General features: G+C 66.7%; 1 protein-coding gene across 4 annotated transcripts in view; it reads right to left on the bottom strand.

Annotated features, from left to right (window-relative positions):
- Positions 1-18,060, bottom strand: part of SPTBN4 (spectrin beta, non-erythrocytic 4) — a 52,846-nt gene extending 34,786 nt beyond the window's left edge. For 2 of the 4 annotated variants that reach the window (XM_075915559.1, XM_075915562.1), the window contains exons 1-13: positions 17,961-18,060; positions 13,622-13,785; positions 11,722-11,873; positions 11,188-11,361; positions 8,584-8,675; positions 7,918-7,998; positions 7,489-7,604; positions 5,280-5,392; positions 3,724-3,911; positions 3,175-3,292; positions 1,470-1,628; positions 593-895; positions 22-172 (exon numbers count right to left, since the gene is read on the bottom strand). In XM_075915559.1, coding sequence (XP_075771674.1) covers positions 22-172; positions 593-895; positions 1,470-1,628; positions 3,175-3,292; positions 3,724-3,911; positions 5,280-5,392; positions 7,489-7,604; positions 7,918-7,998; positions 8,584-8,675; positions 11,188-11,361; positions 11,722-11,873; positions 13,622-13,769 — 1,795 coding nt within the window. In that variant the 5' untranslated portion in view covers positions 13,770-13,785; positions 17,961-18,060. The other 2 variants (XM_075915561.1, XM_075915560.1) reach the window with 2 other exon arrangements.
- Between the last annotated feature and the right edge of the window lie 297 nt (positions 18,061-18,357).

Below are 18,357 nucleotides of genomic sequence, written 5' to 3'. Positions count from 1 at the left end.
CGCCGGGGGGGGCCCACTCACCCTTCAGCTGGCAGAACTTCAGGGCGGCCTGGTTGAGCGCCTGCACCCGCTCCCTCTGCGCGGCCACGTCGGCCTCCAGCAGCCCGTGCTTCTGCAGCAAGTCGTCCACCTCCAGCAGGTGCTTCCCGACCTCGGGCGACTGCAGAGGGGCCTGGCGGGACGAAGGGCAGGCGCAGCCTCACCGCGGGGCTGGCAGCCGCCCGCCCTCTGAGCCGCGCAGCGCCTGGCACCGCCCCCCCGGCCCGCTCCGCAAGGGGCCGACCCACGGCGCTCGCAGGCCTCGGGACAGCTGGGATCCCAAGGGCACCCAGAGCCTTTGGCGGGAGATAGGGCCAAGTTTGCAAACCCTTCCCCTAGTGGGGGGGTCTAGGTTGGGGATTAGGAGAAACGATTTCCCCAGGTGAGTGGGAAGCGCTGGGCTGGGTTCCCGAGGGGGGGGGGATCTCCACCCCTAGAGGCGTTGACGTCCTGGCTTGACCCAGCCCTGGCTGGGATGATGGAGTCGGGGCTGGTCCTGCCTTGGGCCGGGGGCTGGACTCGGTGCCTCCCGAGGTCTCTGCCCGGCGCCCACCTGCGTCTCCTCCATCCAGTCGATCATGTAGACCATCTCCTGGAAGATTTTCTGCAGCGCCAGGTTCTGCTCCAGGCGGGCCCGCCGGCTCCCCACCAGCTCGCCCAGCAGCCCCCACTGGCGCAGGATGCTGCCCTTCTGCGCGCTGATGCGCCGCACGTCGTGGTAGCCCTCGGCCTCCAGGGCCTGCGCCAGCTCCGCCACCACCTGGATGCGCTCCTCGTAGGACGAGACGTCCGCCTCGATGGCCTCCTGCTTCTTCATGGCCGCCTCCACCGCCGGCAGGTCGTAGCCAAAGTTGTCCTGGGGAGGGAGAGAGGGGTGGGGCCTAAGAGATTGGTCGGGCTGCTGGGGGCGGGGCCTGAGAGAGAGGCGGGGCCTGAGAGAGAGGCGGGGCCACAGGGGGCGGGACATGACAGAGAGGCGGGGCATGACAGAGAGGCGGGGCCACAGGGGGCGGGACATGACAGAGAGGCGGGGCCACAGGGGGCAGGGCCTTAGAGAGGTGGGGCCACAGGGGGCAGGGCCTGGTCGCTGGGGGTGGGGCCTGAGAAAGGAGCCAGGGTGCTGGGGGCGGGGCCTGAAAGAGGGGTCTGGTCGCTGGGGGCGGGGCCTGAGAGAGCAGCCAAGCCACTGGTTGGGCGGGGAACATGAGATGGGGCTAACCACTATACCCCGCTCTCCTCCCAGAGGCGTATGTGGGAAGCCAAGTGGGATGTGGGGGGGGCTCTGGGAAATCCGGGGGGCTGTGTGGGATGTGGGGAAGCTGGGGGCCATGCAAGACGAGGGGCTGTGGCAGCCCCAGGGTGGAGGCCTGGGGGGCAGCGGGGGCCGGGGGGGCGGCGGGGGGGGCGGGGGGGGGCCCCGGGCCGCTCACCTGTGCCACCAGGCGCTGGTTCTCGCCGAGCCAGGCCTCCCGCATGCCGGCCTTGTGGTCGAAGCGCTGGGCCAGCAGCTCCAGCTTCTCCTGCCGGACCAGCTCCTTGCGCAGCGACACCTCCCGCTCGTGCTCCGCCTTCTCCAGCTCCGCCCAGGCCTGCGGGCAGCACCGAGCTCAGGGGGCTGGGGGTACAGGGAGTGGGGGATTTGGGGGGCAGCGGGTAGAGGGAGTGGGGGGGGTAGGGGGGCAGTGCGCCGTGGGGCTGAGGGTACAGGGTGTCGGGGGTTGGGGGGGATGGTGCTCCCACTGGGGGGCAGTGCACCGTGGGGCTGGGGGTACAGGGTGTCAGGGGTTGGGGGGGATGGTGTTCCCGCTGGGGGGCAGCGAGCCGGGGGTTGGGGGGATGGTGCTCCCGTTGGGGGGCAGTGCGCCGTGGGGCTGGGGGTACAGGGTGTCGGGGGTTGGGGGGATGGTGCTCCCGTTGGGGGGCAGTGCGCCGTGGGGCTGGAGGTACAGGGTGTCGGGGGTTGGGGGGATGGTGCTCCCGTTGGGGGGCAGTGCGCCGTGGGGCTGGGGGTACAGGGTGTTGGGGGGATGGTGCTCCTGTTGGGGGGCAGTGCGCCGTGGGGTTGGGGGTACAGGGTGTCAGGGGTTGGGGGGATGGTGCTCCTGTTGGGGGGCAGTGCGCCGTGGGGCTGGGGGTACAGGGTGTCGGGGGTTGGGGGGATGGTGCTCCCGTTGGGGGGCAGTGCGCCGTGGGGCTGGGGGTACAGGGTGTCGGGGGTTGGGGGGATGGTGCTCCCGTTGGGGGGCAGTGCGCCGTGGGGCTGGGGGTACAGGGTGTCGGGGGTTGGGGGGATGGTGCTCCCGTTGGGGGGCAGTGCGCCGTGGGGCTGGGGGTACAGGGTGTCAGGGGTTGGGGGGATGGTGCTCCCGTTGGGGGGCAGTGCGCCGTGGGGCTGGGGGTACAGGGTGTCGGGGGTTGGGGGGATGGTGCTCCCGTTGGGGGGCAGTGCGCCGTGGGGCTGGGGGTACAGGGTGTCGGGGGTTGGGGCGATGGTGCTCCCGTTGGGGGGCAGTGCGCCGTGGGGCTGGGGGTACAGGGTGTCGGGGGTTGGGGCGATGGTGCTCCCGTTGGGGAGCAGTGCGCCGTGGGGCTGGGGGTACAGGGTCTCGGGGGTTGGGGGGATGGTGCTCCCGTTGGGGGGCAGTGCGCCGTGGGGCTGGGGGTACAGGGTGTCGGGGGTTGGGGGGATGGTGCTCCCGTTGGGGGGCAGTGCGCCGTGGGGCTGGGGGTACAGGGTGTCAGGGGTTGGGGGGATGGTGCTCCCGTTGGGGGGCAGTGCGCCGTGGGGCTGTCTGTCCTTGGAGCCCAGGCAGCCCTCCCGCCCCAGCTTAGGGGTAGTTGGGGCCAAATCTGAGGCAGCTCATGGGCACCCTCCTGCCCAGACCCCCCCAAACTCAACCCTGGCGAGGGCCCCGAACCCACAGGCCAGGCCCGTCACTGCCACGGGCCCCCACGTCCTACTGCACATGGCCACGGCTGGATGTGGGGCAGAAACAGGGGGTGGGTCTGTCTGAACCCCTGGCCCCCCCAGATTCCCAAGGCTCCCCCATGCAGCTCCCCCCTCCCCTGCCCGTCCCCCCAAACCCTGCATGGGCCCCCCTTTGCTCCCCACTTCCCTGTGCCCAGCGGCTGCACCTTGTTGATGTCCGAGAGGGCCCGGCCCTCGCTGGGCACGTAGGGCTTACGGCCCTGGGCCCGCAGCTTGCTCTGGATGCTGAACAGCAAAACCTCCAGATTCCCCTTGTCCTGGAACCTGCCGAGGGAGCCGGGCCAGGCATTAGGACCCCGGGCTATGGTGTCCCAACGTGGCCACGGTCCCCCCTGCAGCCATCCCCCGTGGCCACGCCCCCCCCAGCTACCCGCCCATGGCCACAGCCCTCCCCCGTGGCCACGCCCCCCCCAGCTACCCGCCCATGGCCACAGCCCTCCCCCGTGGCCATGCCCCACCCAGCAATCCCCCGTGGCCATGTCCCCCCCGCAGCCATCCCCTGTGGCCATGCCCCACCCAGCCATCCCCCGTGGCCATGCCCTCCCCAGCCACCTCCATGGCCATGGTGTCCCCCCAACATGGTCACGATCCCCCCCAACACAGCCATGGTCCCCCCACACCTGCACGCTGCCCCCACCCGTGCCCAGCTCCTGCCACCAGCGCCCCACGGCCGGGCGTGGCGGGCAGCCACTCACTTGACCGGCTTCTCCAGGGTGCAGAAGGAGGTGAAGGCCTGGAGCTGCTGCTGCACCCCCGCCAGGGAGTTGGCGAACTTCTGGTTGCTGACGACGCCCACGGTGCGCTCGACCCAGGCCAGCAGCTCCGCCGCCAGCTGCTCGTAGCGCTCGGAGAGCCGGTCCGTCTCCAGCGCCTGGTCCAGCACCTGCGGGCAGCCGGGGCACCACTGGCCAGGCAGCCAGCCACCGGGGGCCTTCCCGCCAGCTCCACCCCATCGCAGCCGCTCCCCAGATCCCGGGTATTGCCTCCCCGCCTGCAACACCCGCCCGGTGCCGCAGCTCCCGCTGCTGGGCGCTGCACTGCCCACCCTGGCCGAGACCAGGGCCCGTCGGGCCGGGGTGCCGGCCAGTGAGGGCGACTGGGCTGACGCTCCTTCTGAGTCGCCTAGTAGATTTCTATTGCACCAATGTCTCCATGTTTTAACTTTGTTTTCCCTTTTCTATGGTGGGCTGTTGGCTGGGACTCCCCGTGTCCATGGCCACGTGCCCGCCTGCCCTTTTCTCCTGCCCCAGGAACCGTGCGCTGGGGGGGGCATTGGATGCCTCTCACAAGTGTCTTCTCAACTTTCTGTCTCTCAGCCATCGACCTTGCGACGTGAGGGGCTAAAGGCCGACCCAGCGAGCTCTTTTGGGGACCGTCGGAGGCATGAATCGAGCTGGAAGTGGCTGGGGCGGAGATGGGTTTATAAGCTCTCCCCTGGGTGAGGTGCGGGGCTGGTCGGGGCCCAGAACTGGGGTGTTTAAGGGGGTTGCTTGTGGGACCCCTGGCTAGCCAGTGTGGGGAACAGATGTGCCTGCTTTGGGGTCTTATCGTAGCCCCGTCTCTGAGCAATTCTCCCTGACTGGACCCTCTCAGCAGTGCCCCCAGAAATCCGCTCGTTACACCCCCTGCCCGGTAACAAATTAAGCCACCAGCCAGGGGCTCTGGACACGTCCCCTCGCTCAGCGAGCCGTAGGGCTGCCAGGCGTCCGGTATTGACCCGGACAGTCCGGTATTTGGACTGTGTGTCCAGTAAACACATTGAGAAACTATCGGACACATCATGAATTGAGTACGTTTTTCTGCTTTTCCTGGGCCCGGCTTGGCACCCGACGGAAGCCCGCTCGGGACATGCAGCAATTAAAGGGCAATTTCGGCCCAACCTCCCGAATCCCCCCCAAGGCCTCCCTGGTTACTCCCCAGCGTTTCGGGTTTTTTTGCTCAACAAATGTTTATCACATTTTTGTCCTTTTTTTTAAACTTTCTGGCAACCCTAGAACTGCTGGCCCTCCACCCCGTGGCTCCAGGACACGGCCTGCGCCGGGGAGCCCCAGTCCCGCTCTGCCACCAGAGAACGAGGCAGCGCGCCAGGAAGCCAACGGCCAAACCCAGGGCGCTATTGCAGGGCGAGGCCTGGCCCTTGTTTACCATCTCACCAGAGATGCCGTTGCCCCGGAAACAGACCAGGGCCCGCTGTGGTCCCCAGCGTGGCCCATGGTAAGGCTGCCCCCAGCGCCCGCCCCCAGACACCCACCTTCCCAATCCTCTTCCCCTCCACGGCGAGGGCCTTCATTTTGGAGAAGTAGTGGTAGAAAGAGACCACGTAGGTGATGATGGACTTCTCGTCCGGGTTCTCCGTGTTCACATCTGCCGGGGTGGGGGGGAAACACAACCACTCAGCAGAGACGTCGGAGCCGCCGGCCCAGCGCCAGCGACGTAGCCGGCGCCTGTTCCCACCACTCCAAGCACCTCGTGACCAGCACTGCGCTTACGCGCTGGCCCCAGGAGGCCAGGTCTCCCTGGGCCGCAGGGAGGGAACCGCAGCACCCACTGTACTCTTATTATCAAGTATATCCGATAGGATAGAGGTCTATAAAATCACGACTGGTGTGGAAAAAGTAAATTAAGAAAAAGTTATTTGTTTGTTCCCATAATTTAAGAACTAGGGGCCACCCACTGAAATGAAGAGGCAGCAGGTTTAAAACAACCCAAAGGAAGTTTTTCTTCACATAGCACACAGTCCACCTGTGGAACTCCTCGCCAGAGGATGGTGTGAAGGCCAGAACTTTAATAGGGTTCAAAAAAAAAAAAAAAGCGAGATATAGTCATGGAAGTTAGGTCCATCAATAGCCATGAGCCAGGGTGGGTAGAGATGCTGACCCTGGCCTCTGTTTGTCTGAAAATGGAGGATGAGAGAGGGATCAAACAAGGATTCCCTGTTGTGTTCCCTCCCTCTGGGGCAGTGGTCCCCAACCTTTTGGGCCTAGTGGGTGCCCAGGGGCGGGGCCACTCACGGGCCGGGCACCCGGGGGCAGAGCCCCACACACGCCCAGGGGCGGGGCCACCCATACGGCACATGCCCCGTGCTGACGCCACCCATGCGCCGCACTCCCGGGGCCGGCGCCGCTTCTGTGCCACACACTCAGGAGCCGGCAGTGCCCATGCACCGCACGCCTGGGGCTGGCGCCACTCCTGAGCCGTGTGCCCAGGGGCAGGGACACCCATATGCCACGCACCCAGGAGCCGGCAGCGCCCATGCGCCGCGCGCCCGGGGGCAGGACAGCCCACGTGCCACGCGCCTGGGGCTGGCACCACCCCTGTGCCCCGCGCCTGGGGGTGAAGCCGGCCCCGATCACTTGGCCGGCGCACAGAAATGGCCCGGTGGGTGCCATGGTACCCGCGGGCACCGCATCGGGGACCACTGCTCTGGGGCATTTGGCATCGGCAGACAGGACACTAGGCTAGATGGACCTTTGGTCTGACCCCGTCTGATGTTCTGCATGACAGGAGTGCCCGGACAGCCCAGCCATGCCCTGGCCCCCCACCCTTGCTGTCCCCGCCAGCTCTCCCCCCCGGAACCTGCTATAGGGTGCTATGTAAGGAGGCCTTGCTCGGCAGCCATGTTGGAAGGCCTAAAGTCTACGGCCAACAAACAGGAAGTCGCGTCCTCTCATTCCAGCGACACGGCCTTACAATAGCCTCATCCCGGGCTGCCCAGAAGCCCACAAGCACGTGAGAAGAGACGAGGCGACCCCATCCGGACACGCCTGCCCGCAGGGCGCACGCCGTGGGAGTCCCATGGGCTGAGACAGAGTCACTAAGATAGTCTCTCAGGGTACGTCTAGACTACAGGCTTCTGTCGACAAAGAGCGTCTAGACGACAGCCAGTTCTGTCGACACAGCAAGCCGCCTTGTCGACAGGACAGTGTAGACGCAAAGGACAGTGTCGATGCGATGACGCCTTCTGGGTCTCCTCACCTCAAAACAGATATTTTGGCCTTGGAAAGGGTTCAGAAAAGGGCAACTAAAATGATCAGGGGTTTGGAACAGGTCCCATATGAGGAGAGGTTAAAGCGACTGGGACTTTTCAGTTTGGAAAAGAGGAGACTGAGGGGGGATAGGATAGAGGTCTATAAAGTCATGAGTGGTGTGGAGAGGGCGGATAAAGAAAAGTTATTTATTAGTTCCCACAATAGAAGAACTAGAGGGCACCAAATGAAGTGAATGGGGAGCAGGTTTAAAACTAATAAAAGAAAGTTCTTCTTCACACAGCATGTCGTCAACCTGTGGAACTCCTTGCCAGAGGAGGCTGTGAAGGCTAGGACTATAACAGAGTTTAAAGAGAAGCTAGATAATTTCATGGAGGTTAGGTCCATTAAAGGCTATTATACCTCCCAGCCTGCTCCGAGCCCCAGCGGCTGGGTGCAGACTTGGCACCAGGGCAGGACCAGCAGTGAGCTTACCTTCCGGGTCCAGCAGCTTGGTCAGGCCCAGCTGCTGCTCGGCCGTGTTGAAGGCCTGCTGCAGGTTGTAGGTGGCGTTGGACTTGGTGAGTTTGCTGAAGTCGACGATCTCTGGCCTGGGAATACAACACAAGAGCATCTGGCGGGCGTTCAGGGAGATGCACAGGGCAGCAGGACGGGCCTGTGGCATAGAGCTATTAGCCCTGCCTCTCTGACCACTAGACCACACTCCCTGGCCAAAGCGGAGATGGATCCCAGGAGCCCGGGCTGCCAGCCTCCTGCTCTAACCAGTACACCCCACTCCCCTCCCAGAACTCTCCATTCTGTGGCCCTGCTGTACTGCGGACAATCTGACCCCGCTGATGCCTTGGAAACTACCCAAAAGACCCTATAGCCCCCACCCCTCGGGAAGAGGCAGCCCCCACACACCTGTGCCGGTGGATCAGGGCATTGAAGGCCAGCCCATCTCTCCAGCTGGTGGTGAAGTTCTGGATGCTCACCTCCGGGTACCTGGAGGGGTCCGAAAGAAGGGCAGGGAAAGAGTCAATACAGCTGAGCCGACCGGCTGCCCAGCCCACGCACACAGGCGGGCGCTGGCTTGGTTACAGCCCGGGTGGAGGCTGATTTCGGTGTGAGAGTCGGGCCCTGTTCTAGATTCAAGACCGGCCACCAAACCGGAAATCCGACCATACAGGGTTAAACTCACGCCTTGGTCCACTCGCCCCAGCCTAGCGCCCGGTCCCTACGCACGCCCGGTCCCTACGCGCGCCCGGTCCCTCCGTGTGCCCTGGCATGGTGCCCGGTCCCTATGTGCGCCCCCCAGTCCCTACATGTGCTCTCCCTCGGTCCCAACACGTGCCCTGGCATGGTGCCCGGTCCCTACGCAAGGCTGGTCCCTACGCGGACCCAATTCCTCCACGTGCCCCAGTCCCTACACGCACTGATCCAGGGACCGGCAGGCAGCGCTGCCCTGCCAGGGAGCCAAGCGAGGCCCGAGGCCTGGCTCAGGACCGGCTCCCTGGGCGGCGCTGGCAGGGAAGGGCAGAATCGCCCCGTCGCTCAGCCGCACGAGCTGCTGACTCCAGCGCCCCTCACCCGGCCGTCTTCATCTGGCACCAGAGCAGCAGCGCGTCCTTGGCCGAGCGCGTCTCCCTGTTGTCTTCCGTCTCGATTTTAATCACCTGGATCTGGGCGAGAGGGCAGGATGATCGACGTGCGCACCGTGGGAATGCTCAGCCCCCCCCCGCCGGACGCCTGGGTTCCACTGGCCCCCTCCCCCGCTCGTCCAGACACACGGCCCCTTAGGAGACCAGGCAGCGCCGCGCCCCCAGCCTGCCCAGCGCCCCCAGTGAGCCCCCCATCTGCCCCCACAGCCCAGCGCCCCCAGCGAGCCCCCCAGCCTGCACCTCATGGCCCAGCGCCCCCAGCGAGCCCCCCAGCCTGCACCTCACGGCCCAGCGCCCCCAGCGAGCCCCCCAGCCTGCACCTCACGGCCCAGTGCCCCCAGTGAGCCCCCCATCTTCCCCCACAGCCCAGCGCCCCCAGCGAGCCCCCCAGCCTGCACCTCACGGCCCAGCGCCCCCAGCGAGCCCCCCAGCCTGCACCTCACGGCCCAGCGCCCCCAGCGAGCCCCCCAGCCTGTACCTCACGGCCCAGCGCCCCCAGCGAGCCCCTCAGCCTGCACCTCACGGCCCAGCGCCCCCAGTGAGCCCCTCAGCCTGCACCTCACGGCCCAGCGCCCCCAGTGAGCCCCCCATCTTCCCCCACAGCCCAGCGCCCCCAGCGACCCCCCAGCCTGCACCTCACGGCCCAGCGCCCCCAGCGAGCCCCCCAGCCTGCACCTCACGGCCCAGCGCCCCCAGCGAGCCCCCCAGCCTGCACCTCACGGCCCAGCGCCCCCAGCGAGCCCCTCAGCCTGCACCTCACGGCCCAGCGCCCCCAGCGAGCCCCCCATCTTCCCCCACAGCCCAGCGCCCCCAGCGAGCCCCCCAGCCTGCACCTCACGGCCCAGCGCCCCCAGCGAGCCCCCCATCTTCCCCCACAGCCCAGCGCCCCCAGCGAGCCCCCCAGCCTGCACCTCACGGCCCAGCGCCCCCAGCGAGCCCCCCAGCCTGCACCTCACGGCCCAGCGCCCCCAGCGAGCCCCTCAGCCTGCACCTCACGGCCCAGCGCCCCCAGCGAGCCCCTCAGCCTGCACCTCACGGCCCAGCGCCGCCAGCGAGCCCCTCAGCCTGCACCTCACGGCCCAGCGCCCCCAGCGAGCCCCTCAGCCTGCACCTCACGGCCCAGCGCCGCCAGCGAGCCCCCCAGCCTGCACCTCACGGCCCAGCATCCCCAGCGAGCCCCCCAGCCTGCACCTCACGGCCCAGCATCCCCAGCGAGCCCCCCAGCCTGCACCTCACAGCCCAGCATCCCCAGCGAGCCCCCCAGCCTGCACCTCACAACCCAGTGACCCCAGCGAGCCCCCCAGCCTGCACCTCACGGCCCAGCGCCCCCAGCGAGCCCCCCAGCCTGCATCTCACGGCCCAGCGCCCCCAGCGAGCCCCCCAGCCTGCACCTCACGGCCCAGCGCCCCCAGCGAGCCCCCCAGCCTGCACCTCACAGCCCAGCACCGCCAGCGAGCCCCCCAGCCTGCACCTCACGGCCCAGCGCCCCCAGCGAGCCCCTCAGCCTGCACCTCACGGCCCAGCGCCCCCAGCGAGCCCCTCAGCCTGCACCTCACGGCCCAGCGCCCCCAGCGAGCCCCTCAGCCTGCACCTCACGGCCCAGCGCCGCCAGCGAGCCCCCCAGCCTGCACCTCACGGCCCAGCGCCCCCAGCGAGCCCCTCAGCCTGCACCTCACGGCCCAGCGCCCCCAGTGAGCCCCCCATCTTCCCCCACAGCCCAGCGCCCCCAGCGAGCCCCCCAGCCTGCACCTCACGGCCCAGCGCCCCCAGCGAGCCCCTCAGCCTGCACCTCACGGCCCAGCGCCCCCAGTGAGCCCCCATCTTCCCCCACAGCCCAGCGCCCCCAGCGAGCCCCCCAGCCTGCACCTCACGGCCCAGCGCCCCCAGCGAGCCCCTCAGCCTGCACCTCACGGCCCAGCGCCCCCAGCGAGCCCCTCAGCCTGCACCTCACAGCCCAGCATCCCCAGCGAGCCCCCCAGCCTGCACCTCACGGCCCAGCATCCCCAGCGAGCCCCCCAGCCTGCACCTCACAGCCCAGCATCCCCAGTGAGCCCCCCAGCCTGCACCTCACAACCCAGTGACCCCAGCGAGCCCCCACAGCCTGCCCCCCACAGCCCAGCACCCCCAGTGAGCCCCCCAGCCTGCACCTCACAGCCCAGCACCCCCAATGAGCCCCCCAGCCTGCCCCCCACAGCCCAGCACCCCCAGCGAGCCCCACAGCCTGCCCCCCATGGCCCAGTGACCCCAGTGAGCCCCCCATCTGCCCCCACAGCCCAGCACCCCCAGCGAGCCCCCCAGCCTGCACCTCACAGCCCAGCACCCCCAGCGAGCCCCCCAGCCTGCACCTCACAGCCCAGCATCCCCAGTGAGCCCCCCAGCCTGCACCTCACAACCCAGTGACCCCAGCGAGCCCCCACAGCCTGCCCCCCACAGCCCAGCACCCCCAGTGAGCCTCCAGCCTGCCCCCCACGGCCCAACACCCCTAGTGAGCCCCCCGCTCCCAACTGCCCAGAGCCCCGGCCGGCCCTCGCACCTGGAACCGCAGGATGATGGTCCAGACGAGGCCCAGCGTCAGGCGGTGGTTGCCGTCGACGATGTCGTGGGAGCCCACGTTCTCCAGGTGCACCCGCTGCTCCTTGAGGAACTGCAGCGCCTTGTCCACGTTCTCCAGCGAGTGGATCCGCATGCGGCCCCGCGTCGGCTTGGGCTGGGGGCAAGGGGGTCTGAGCGCTGGGCCGGGGGGCTCCCTGCCCGGCCGGGGCCCCTCCCTCGCCCCGGGCACCCTGCAACGCCCAGAGGGGCCCATCTAGTCGGGCCCTGGCCCCACGGGCTGCTGGAGCCGGGCGCCAGGCAAACGCCCAAGCCGAGGGGCACAGGGCGGAGCTGCGACAGGCGGGCAGAGGGCTACGTCTGGGGCCGGACAGACAGACGGGAGCACTGGGGACAGCCCCCCTTTAGAGAAGCGACCCCCGCCCCGACTCTGCGGGCAGCTCCCAGATGTCCTGCCACCTCCCGGCTCCCCGCCCCCAGGGCCTGCGGGGAGGGGTCCCCTGGGTGCGGCTCTCACCAGCTGCTCCCCGGACAGCACCTCCAGCAGCCTGGTCAGCATGTACCCGTCGCGGAGGTCGGCGTAGAGGTCACCGATGCGGCAGGACACCCGGGCCAGGTGCGAGTTCACCCACTTGGTGAAGGTTTTCTTCTGCACGGCGTCGCGTTCGTCTGCCAGCGGCAAGCCAGCCGGGTCACGGCCCTGGCCACATGCGCCGGGCCCCGCACTGCACCCCTGGATCACCCACAGGCCACAGTGCTGGGAACAGCCTGCTTCCCCCCCCCCCCCCCCCGACTCTAACCCCTAGGCCCCACTGCCCTTCCAGAGCCAGGGATAGACCCCTGGAGCCAGTGTGTCCTAGAAACTAGGCACTTGTGTGCCTGCTCAGGAAAGATTCAAATACTGCCCAGCTGATTCGCAGAGCACCCACAGCTGGTTTTCCTGGTGGTGCACATTCACACAGGCCTGGGTGCACATCAAAAAATTATTCCGCGCATGGATGGAAAAAATTAGAGGAACATTGCCTGGAACCCTGGCTCCCAGCTTCTCTCCCCACTAGGCTCCACTCCCTTTCTGCAGCTTGGCTAGAACCCAGGAGTCCTGGCTCCCAGCCCCAGCTCTGACCCCCCCAAGACCCGCTCCCCTCCCAGAACCAAGGATAGACCCCAGAAATCCTAGAATCCTAGAACAGGAAGGGACCTCGAGAGGGCATCAAGTCCAGTCCCCTGCCCTCACAGCAGGACCAAGTACCGTCTAGCCCATCCCTGACAGGCGTCCGTCCAACCTGCTCTTCAATATCTCCAGGGATGGGGATTCTACAACCTCCCCAGGCAATTTATCCCAGTATTTAACCACCCGGACAGGCAGGAAGTTTTTCCTAATGTCCAACCTCAACCTCCCTGGCTGCAATTTCAGCCCCTTGCTTCTTGTCCTGTCCTCAGAGGCCGAGGAGAGCAACGGTTCTCCCTCCTCCCTGTGACACCCTTTTAGGTACTTGAAAGCCGCTCTCACATCCCCTCTCAGTCTGCTCCTTCCCAAACTGAACAAGCCCCGTTCTCGCAGCCTCCCCTCGCAGCTCACGTTTCTTAGACCTCTCTTCCTTTTTGTTGCTCTATCTGGGTAGTTAAATCCTTGATCGCCACCGAGTCCCGCGCTTCGGATGATTGTGTGAGTTGGTTCAAAAAAGCCTCCTCTACCTGGATCGGTGTCTGGAGCAGACCTAGCGCGACATCCCCCTGGGTTGTTACCCCTTTTAACCGAACCCAGAGACTCAGCAAGTCTGTCTCCGACATCCCTCTCCACCTCAGTCCAAGTGTGCACGTTTTTAGTATTTCAAGGCAACGCCTCCTGCTGTTGTCCGTCCTTCTGGAGCAAGCTGGACCTGTCTTCCCCAATATGCCAACCCTGTGAATTCACCCACCCAGTCTCTGAGACACTGGCTACACAGTCCTGGTCCTCAGCCTCTCTTCTAACCACTAGACAGCACTGCCCTGCCAGCACCGGGCTAGAACCCAGAAGTCCTGGTCCTCAGCCCCTCTTCTAACCACTAGCCTGCACTGCCCTGCCAGCACCAGGCTAGAACCCAGAAGCCCTGGTCCTCGGCCCCTCTTCTAACCACTAGCCTGCACTGCCCTGCCAGCACCAGGCTAGAACCCAGAAGCCCTGGTCCTCAGCCCCTCTTCTAACCACTAGCCTGCACTGCCCTGCCAGCACCAGGCTAGAACCCAGAAGCCCTGGTCCTCAGCCTCTCTTCTAACCACTAGACTGCACTGCCCTGCCAGCTCCAGGCTAGAACCCAGAAGTCCTGGTCCTCGGCCCCTCTTCTAACCACTAGCCTGCACTGCCCTGCCAGCGCCGGGCTAGACCCCAGAAGCCCTGGTCCTCAGCCCCCGCCTTAGGGAGGCGCTCACAGACGTACCGGCCAACGCTTTGATGCGGGAGCACTCGAACGCCTTGGCCGGGGTCGTGCTGCCGTCCCAGGCGTGGCCGTCCGAGCCCTCCCAGCGGCTGTTGTTGTTCTGCGGCTGCACCTCCATGTTGTCCAGTTCGGTTGCCACGGTGGCCATCAGGGAGCGTTAACGCCTGACAGGAACGAAAGCAAGGGGCAGGGTCGGGGCCGGGTTCAGAGAGACCCCCCCGTAGTGGGGGTAACTTGCTGGGGCTGTAGGTGACCTCTGCTGTCTGTAGCACGACCAAGCAAGACGGGGGGTGAGTCATTATGCAAAGGGGGCTCCAAACCTGTCTGACCAGCTACCCCCCAAGGAGAGAATCAAAGGAAGGTGGATGCCGCCCCTGGCTGGGGGGCAGGGCTGGAAGAGAGTTGGTTAGTTGCTGTCTGGGAGCATGGAGGAGACAGCCTAGGGAAGGAGCTGGGGAGGGGGCTGGGATCGTAGGGCCCAGCCACCCCCCATCTCAAAGGGGGGCACTGAGGCCTCTTAGCCGCAGTTCCTGTAACCAGATGACAGATGCTGGGCTGTATCCTGGAGAAGCGATAAACTCCCTCTGTTCTACTGGCTGGGGGAGTCTGTTCGTGCCATTCCGGGGGTGCAGGACACAGGGGAACCCCAACGCGCCGTCACACCCCCTGGACACCCAGGGACTTGGAGGTAAGGGCCAGACAGGCAGAAGAACAGAAGAACAGAAGAATGGCCGTACTGGGTCAGACCAAAGGTCCATCTAGCCCAGTATCCTGTCTGCCGACAGTGGCCAGCACCAGGTGCCCCAGAGAGGGTGGACTGAAGACAATGATCAAGCAATTTGTCTCCTGCCATCCCTCTCCAGCCTCTAACAGAGGCCAGGGACACCATTTTATCCCCTGGCTAATGGCCTTTTATGGACCTAACCTCCATGAAATTATCCAGCTTCTCTTTAAACTCTGTTATAGTTCTAGCCTCCACAGCCTCCTCTGGCAAGGAGTTCCACAGGTTGACTACATGCTGTGTGAAAAAGAACTTTCTTTTATTAGTTTTAAACCTGCTACCCATTAACTTCATTTGGTGCCCTCTAGTTCTTCTATTGTGGGAACTAATGAATAACTTTTCTTTATCAGCCCTCTCCACACTACTCATGATTTTATAGACCTCTATCCTATCCCCCCTCAGTCTCCTCTTTTCCAAACTGAAAGGTCCCAGTCGTTTTGGGACTGGAGGCTCTTCTAAGCAGCAGGAGCAATGCCAAGCACTTGCCAGCAACAGCTTCACAGAGCCAAGTTGCACAATATTTCCTCGTGCACGTGCAACGCTCCACACTCGTGCACGGCACACCCAGGACTGGGGTGCACACTGCCAGCCCACCGTTGTTCACAGTGCTGCACGCTCTATTCACCACCAGCGTGCACTCTGTGACCACCATCCCCCAGGGGCCGCCGGGACACAACTGGCCTTCAGCCTCACGCACGTGACTTCTGCCCACTGCACCGTCCCAAGCGAAGCCGTCCCCCCAAATCGGTCACGTGCACAGGCGTGTGCGCTCACATGTGTGGGGAGAGGCTCTGTTCTGCACCCCCAGCCCGCTGCCCACATGTGACCCCCCCAGACAATGCTGCCCACACTCAGAATCAGAGGGGTAGCCGTGTTAGTCTGAATCTGCAAAAGCGACGAAGAGTCCTGTGGCACCTTATAGACTAACTGAAGTGTAGGAGCATAAGCTTTCGTGGGTAAAGACCCACTTCGTCAGATGCATGCATCTGACGAAGTGGGTCTTTACCCACAAAAGCTTATGCTCCTACACTTCAGTTAGTCTATAAGGTGCCACAGGACTCTTCGTCGCTTTTGCACACTCAGAAGTGACTTCACCAGGGCAGGGCCTGGGAGCAGGACCCAGAGGAATCGACGTGCTCCGTGAAACACGGACCCCGCAGCGAGACGCCAGCCGCAGAGCGTCCGGACGACACTTCGAGGGCGACCACAGAGCGTCACTGGGCCAGTAATCGGCCCTAATCTGATCCCCCGCTGGCTGGGCAGTCCTGGGGCCCTCCTGCGAGGCTGCCCTGGGACGAGGGGCGTTAAATTGCGTTTAATCAATCCATGGACTGGCCGCTGGACTAGCCCTCGACTCGTCGATTGGGGGACGCCGTGGAAGCGCAAGGAGCTAACCCCGCTGCGACGCTGCCTTTTAAAAGCTGCCTGCTCTTAGTACATTGGAAAAGAAGCACAGCGCGAGGTAGCGGGGGGGGGGGGAGGGGGGGAGAGCCAGGACAGCTGATTCCCAGCTGGTGCCTGGCCCCCCGCTATGCCTCCACCTCTCCTGCCCCCAGGGCTAGGGGGGATCCGGCTTCTGCTCTCCGCCGTTGCTGCCTCTGATAGAAGCAGTGGGATGGGGGGGACCAGTCAAGTCACTACTGGACTATCGGACCAGCCTCAGCGCCCTGCCCGGCGAGCGCAGGGTGTTCTCAGCCCGAGCGGGGGCTACCCTGGGCCGGGGTGGGTCGTCTGCTCCTGGCCTGTCAGGTACCTCGCTGCCATTAAACAGCAGCCAGGGGAGGGGGACTGGCCCAGCCAAGGCAGCCAGGCCTGGAAGGCTGCGGGTCCCAGCCAAGAGAGATCGGCCCTGGGGTGCCGCAGCGGGTGAGTGCTTAGTACCGGTGGGCTGATGTGGCCGAGATGAGGGGCCGGGTGCTGCCCGGACTCCCCTCCCTTCGCTGCATGGGGATGCGTCAGGATTCCAGGCCCCTGGGGCGAGGGGATCTGGTGGCACCTCTGACCCGTCCTGGAGCTCGGGGGGTGGCTCCCCGTGAGGATGGATGGGGGTAGCTGCAGGCCCTTGGGACACAGCTCCTGTGTGTGCCACCACAGCTCTGCCCCGGCGCCCCTTCCCCTCCAGCAGTGGGTGACCAAAGGGCCCTGATCTCGGCCGGGGTCTGGGGGGCGCCCGGCCCGACGGGGCCTGATCTCGGCCGGGGTCTGGGGGGCGCCCGGCCCGACGGGGCCTGATCTCGGCCGGGGTCTGGGGGCGCCCGGCCCGATGGGCCCTGATCTCGGCCGGGGTCTGGGTGGCGCCCGGCCCGACGGGCCCTGATCTCGGCCGGGATCTGGGTGGCGCCCGGCCCGACGGGGCCCTGATCTCGGCCGGGGTCTGGGTGGTGCCCGGCCCGACGGGGCCCTGATCTCGGCCGGGGTCTGGGTGGTGCCCGGCCCGACGGGGCCTGATCTCGGCCGGGGTGTGGACGGTGCCCGGCCCAAGGGGGGAGCTCGCTGCCCTCAATCAGTTTGCTCAGGCGCCATGCCCAGGTGGCAAGCACTCTCTGCCATCTCAGCTACTCTCATGGCCAGGCCAGGGATGGGACCCTGTGAGGGGGGTGCTGCCGGCTGCAGCAGAGGGAGGGGCGACTCCCAGTTCTCGTGGGCCCCCTACCAGCCCGAGCCGGAGCCTGGCCAAGGAGCCGGCAGTGCGGTGGGTCTGCCTGTCTCCTTGGAGGAGTCAGCAGAGCAAGTGGGTGCCTGGGTCAATCCCGCTGGGCAGGACCCCGGGAGTGTTTCCGGATGGAACGGTTCCCAGGGATGGGCCGAGCGAGCGATGCGGCCGCCAGCCCAGCCCCTCCTGGCCTGGAAATGTCTGGAAAAGCGGCACGGCCACGCCGCCCTGCCAGGGCCAGCCAATCCCCCCACCGGGCAGGTGGGGGGCTACTCACCCGCCCGCGCTCTCACACGCGTCCCCCGGCGCTCGTGCCTGCAACCCGCCAGCGCTGGGCGAACGTGACAGCGGAGACGGACCCAGCCGGGCGGGGGGGGGGGGGGCACTGCTGGGGCGGCCGGCTGGATGGACAGAGAGCGAGGCACAGACAGACTGACGGACAGGGAGCCCCGCGGGGGGGGGGCGCACACACGCTCCCTCCCCTGCTTTAGCGGCCCCCCCCAGCCTGGTCAGGGGCTGCAGGAAAAATCCAAGCCCGGCCCGAGCGCGTCTGGCCTCCCCCTGCCGCAGCATCTGCCCCCACCCGGGCGGGTCCGCCACGCAAGGCGGGGGGGGGGGGGGGGGGCTCTGCCTTGCAGCTGGCTCCTGGCCAGGCCCCGGGGCTCCAGAGCGCAGGGGCGGCTCTGCCCGGCCCTTCACCTTCAGCGCCGGCTGCAGCCGCGGCGGCTCGGGGCGGGGCCGAGGGGCCGCTCAGCACCGCGGCTCGGCGAAACCCACCTGCCTGCAGCTGCAGCCGCATCCCCCGGGAGGCGGGGAGAGCCCGGGAGGGGCGGGCAGCGCCCGGCTCCCACCTGCGGCCGGTCCCCCCCCCCCCGCCACCTGCCGGCCCGCGGCGCAGGACTCACCCCGCGGCGCAGCATCCAGGGCCGGGGCGCGCTGCGGAGCGCACGGCCGGGCGCCCCCCCGTCACCGCCGCCCCCCGCGCCCGGCCAATCCCCGCTCGCCGGCGCAGCCTCCTCCCGCCCCGCCCGGCTGCGCGGCGCTGCCGGCCCGGGGCGGGGGGCGATCGGGGGCGGGGGGCGCCGGCAGGACGCCTGGGCTCTGTTCCTGCCATGCGGGCCCCCTGCCTCCCTGCTATGGGGGCCTGGACTGAGAGCTCTGCTAAGGGGGCACTGGGGGCACTGGGCACTGCTGGGCCCCGATCTCGGTCGCTGTGTGTCTGGGCGCCCGGCCCGACGGGCCCTGATCTCGGTCACTGTGTGTCTGGGCGCCCGGCCCGACGGGCCCTGATCTTGGTCTCTG

Source organism: Pelodiscus sinensis, unplaced genomic scaffold, assembly GCF_049634645.1.
Source record: "Pelodiscus sinensis isolate JC-2024 unplaced genomic scaffold, ASM4963464v1 ctg34, whole genome shotgun sequence".
Taxonomy (NCBI): Eukaryota; Metazoa; Chordata; order Testudines; family Trionychidae; genus Pelodiscus; species Pelodiscus sinensis.
This window is presented reverse-complemented; position numbering and strand designations above follow the sequence as displayed.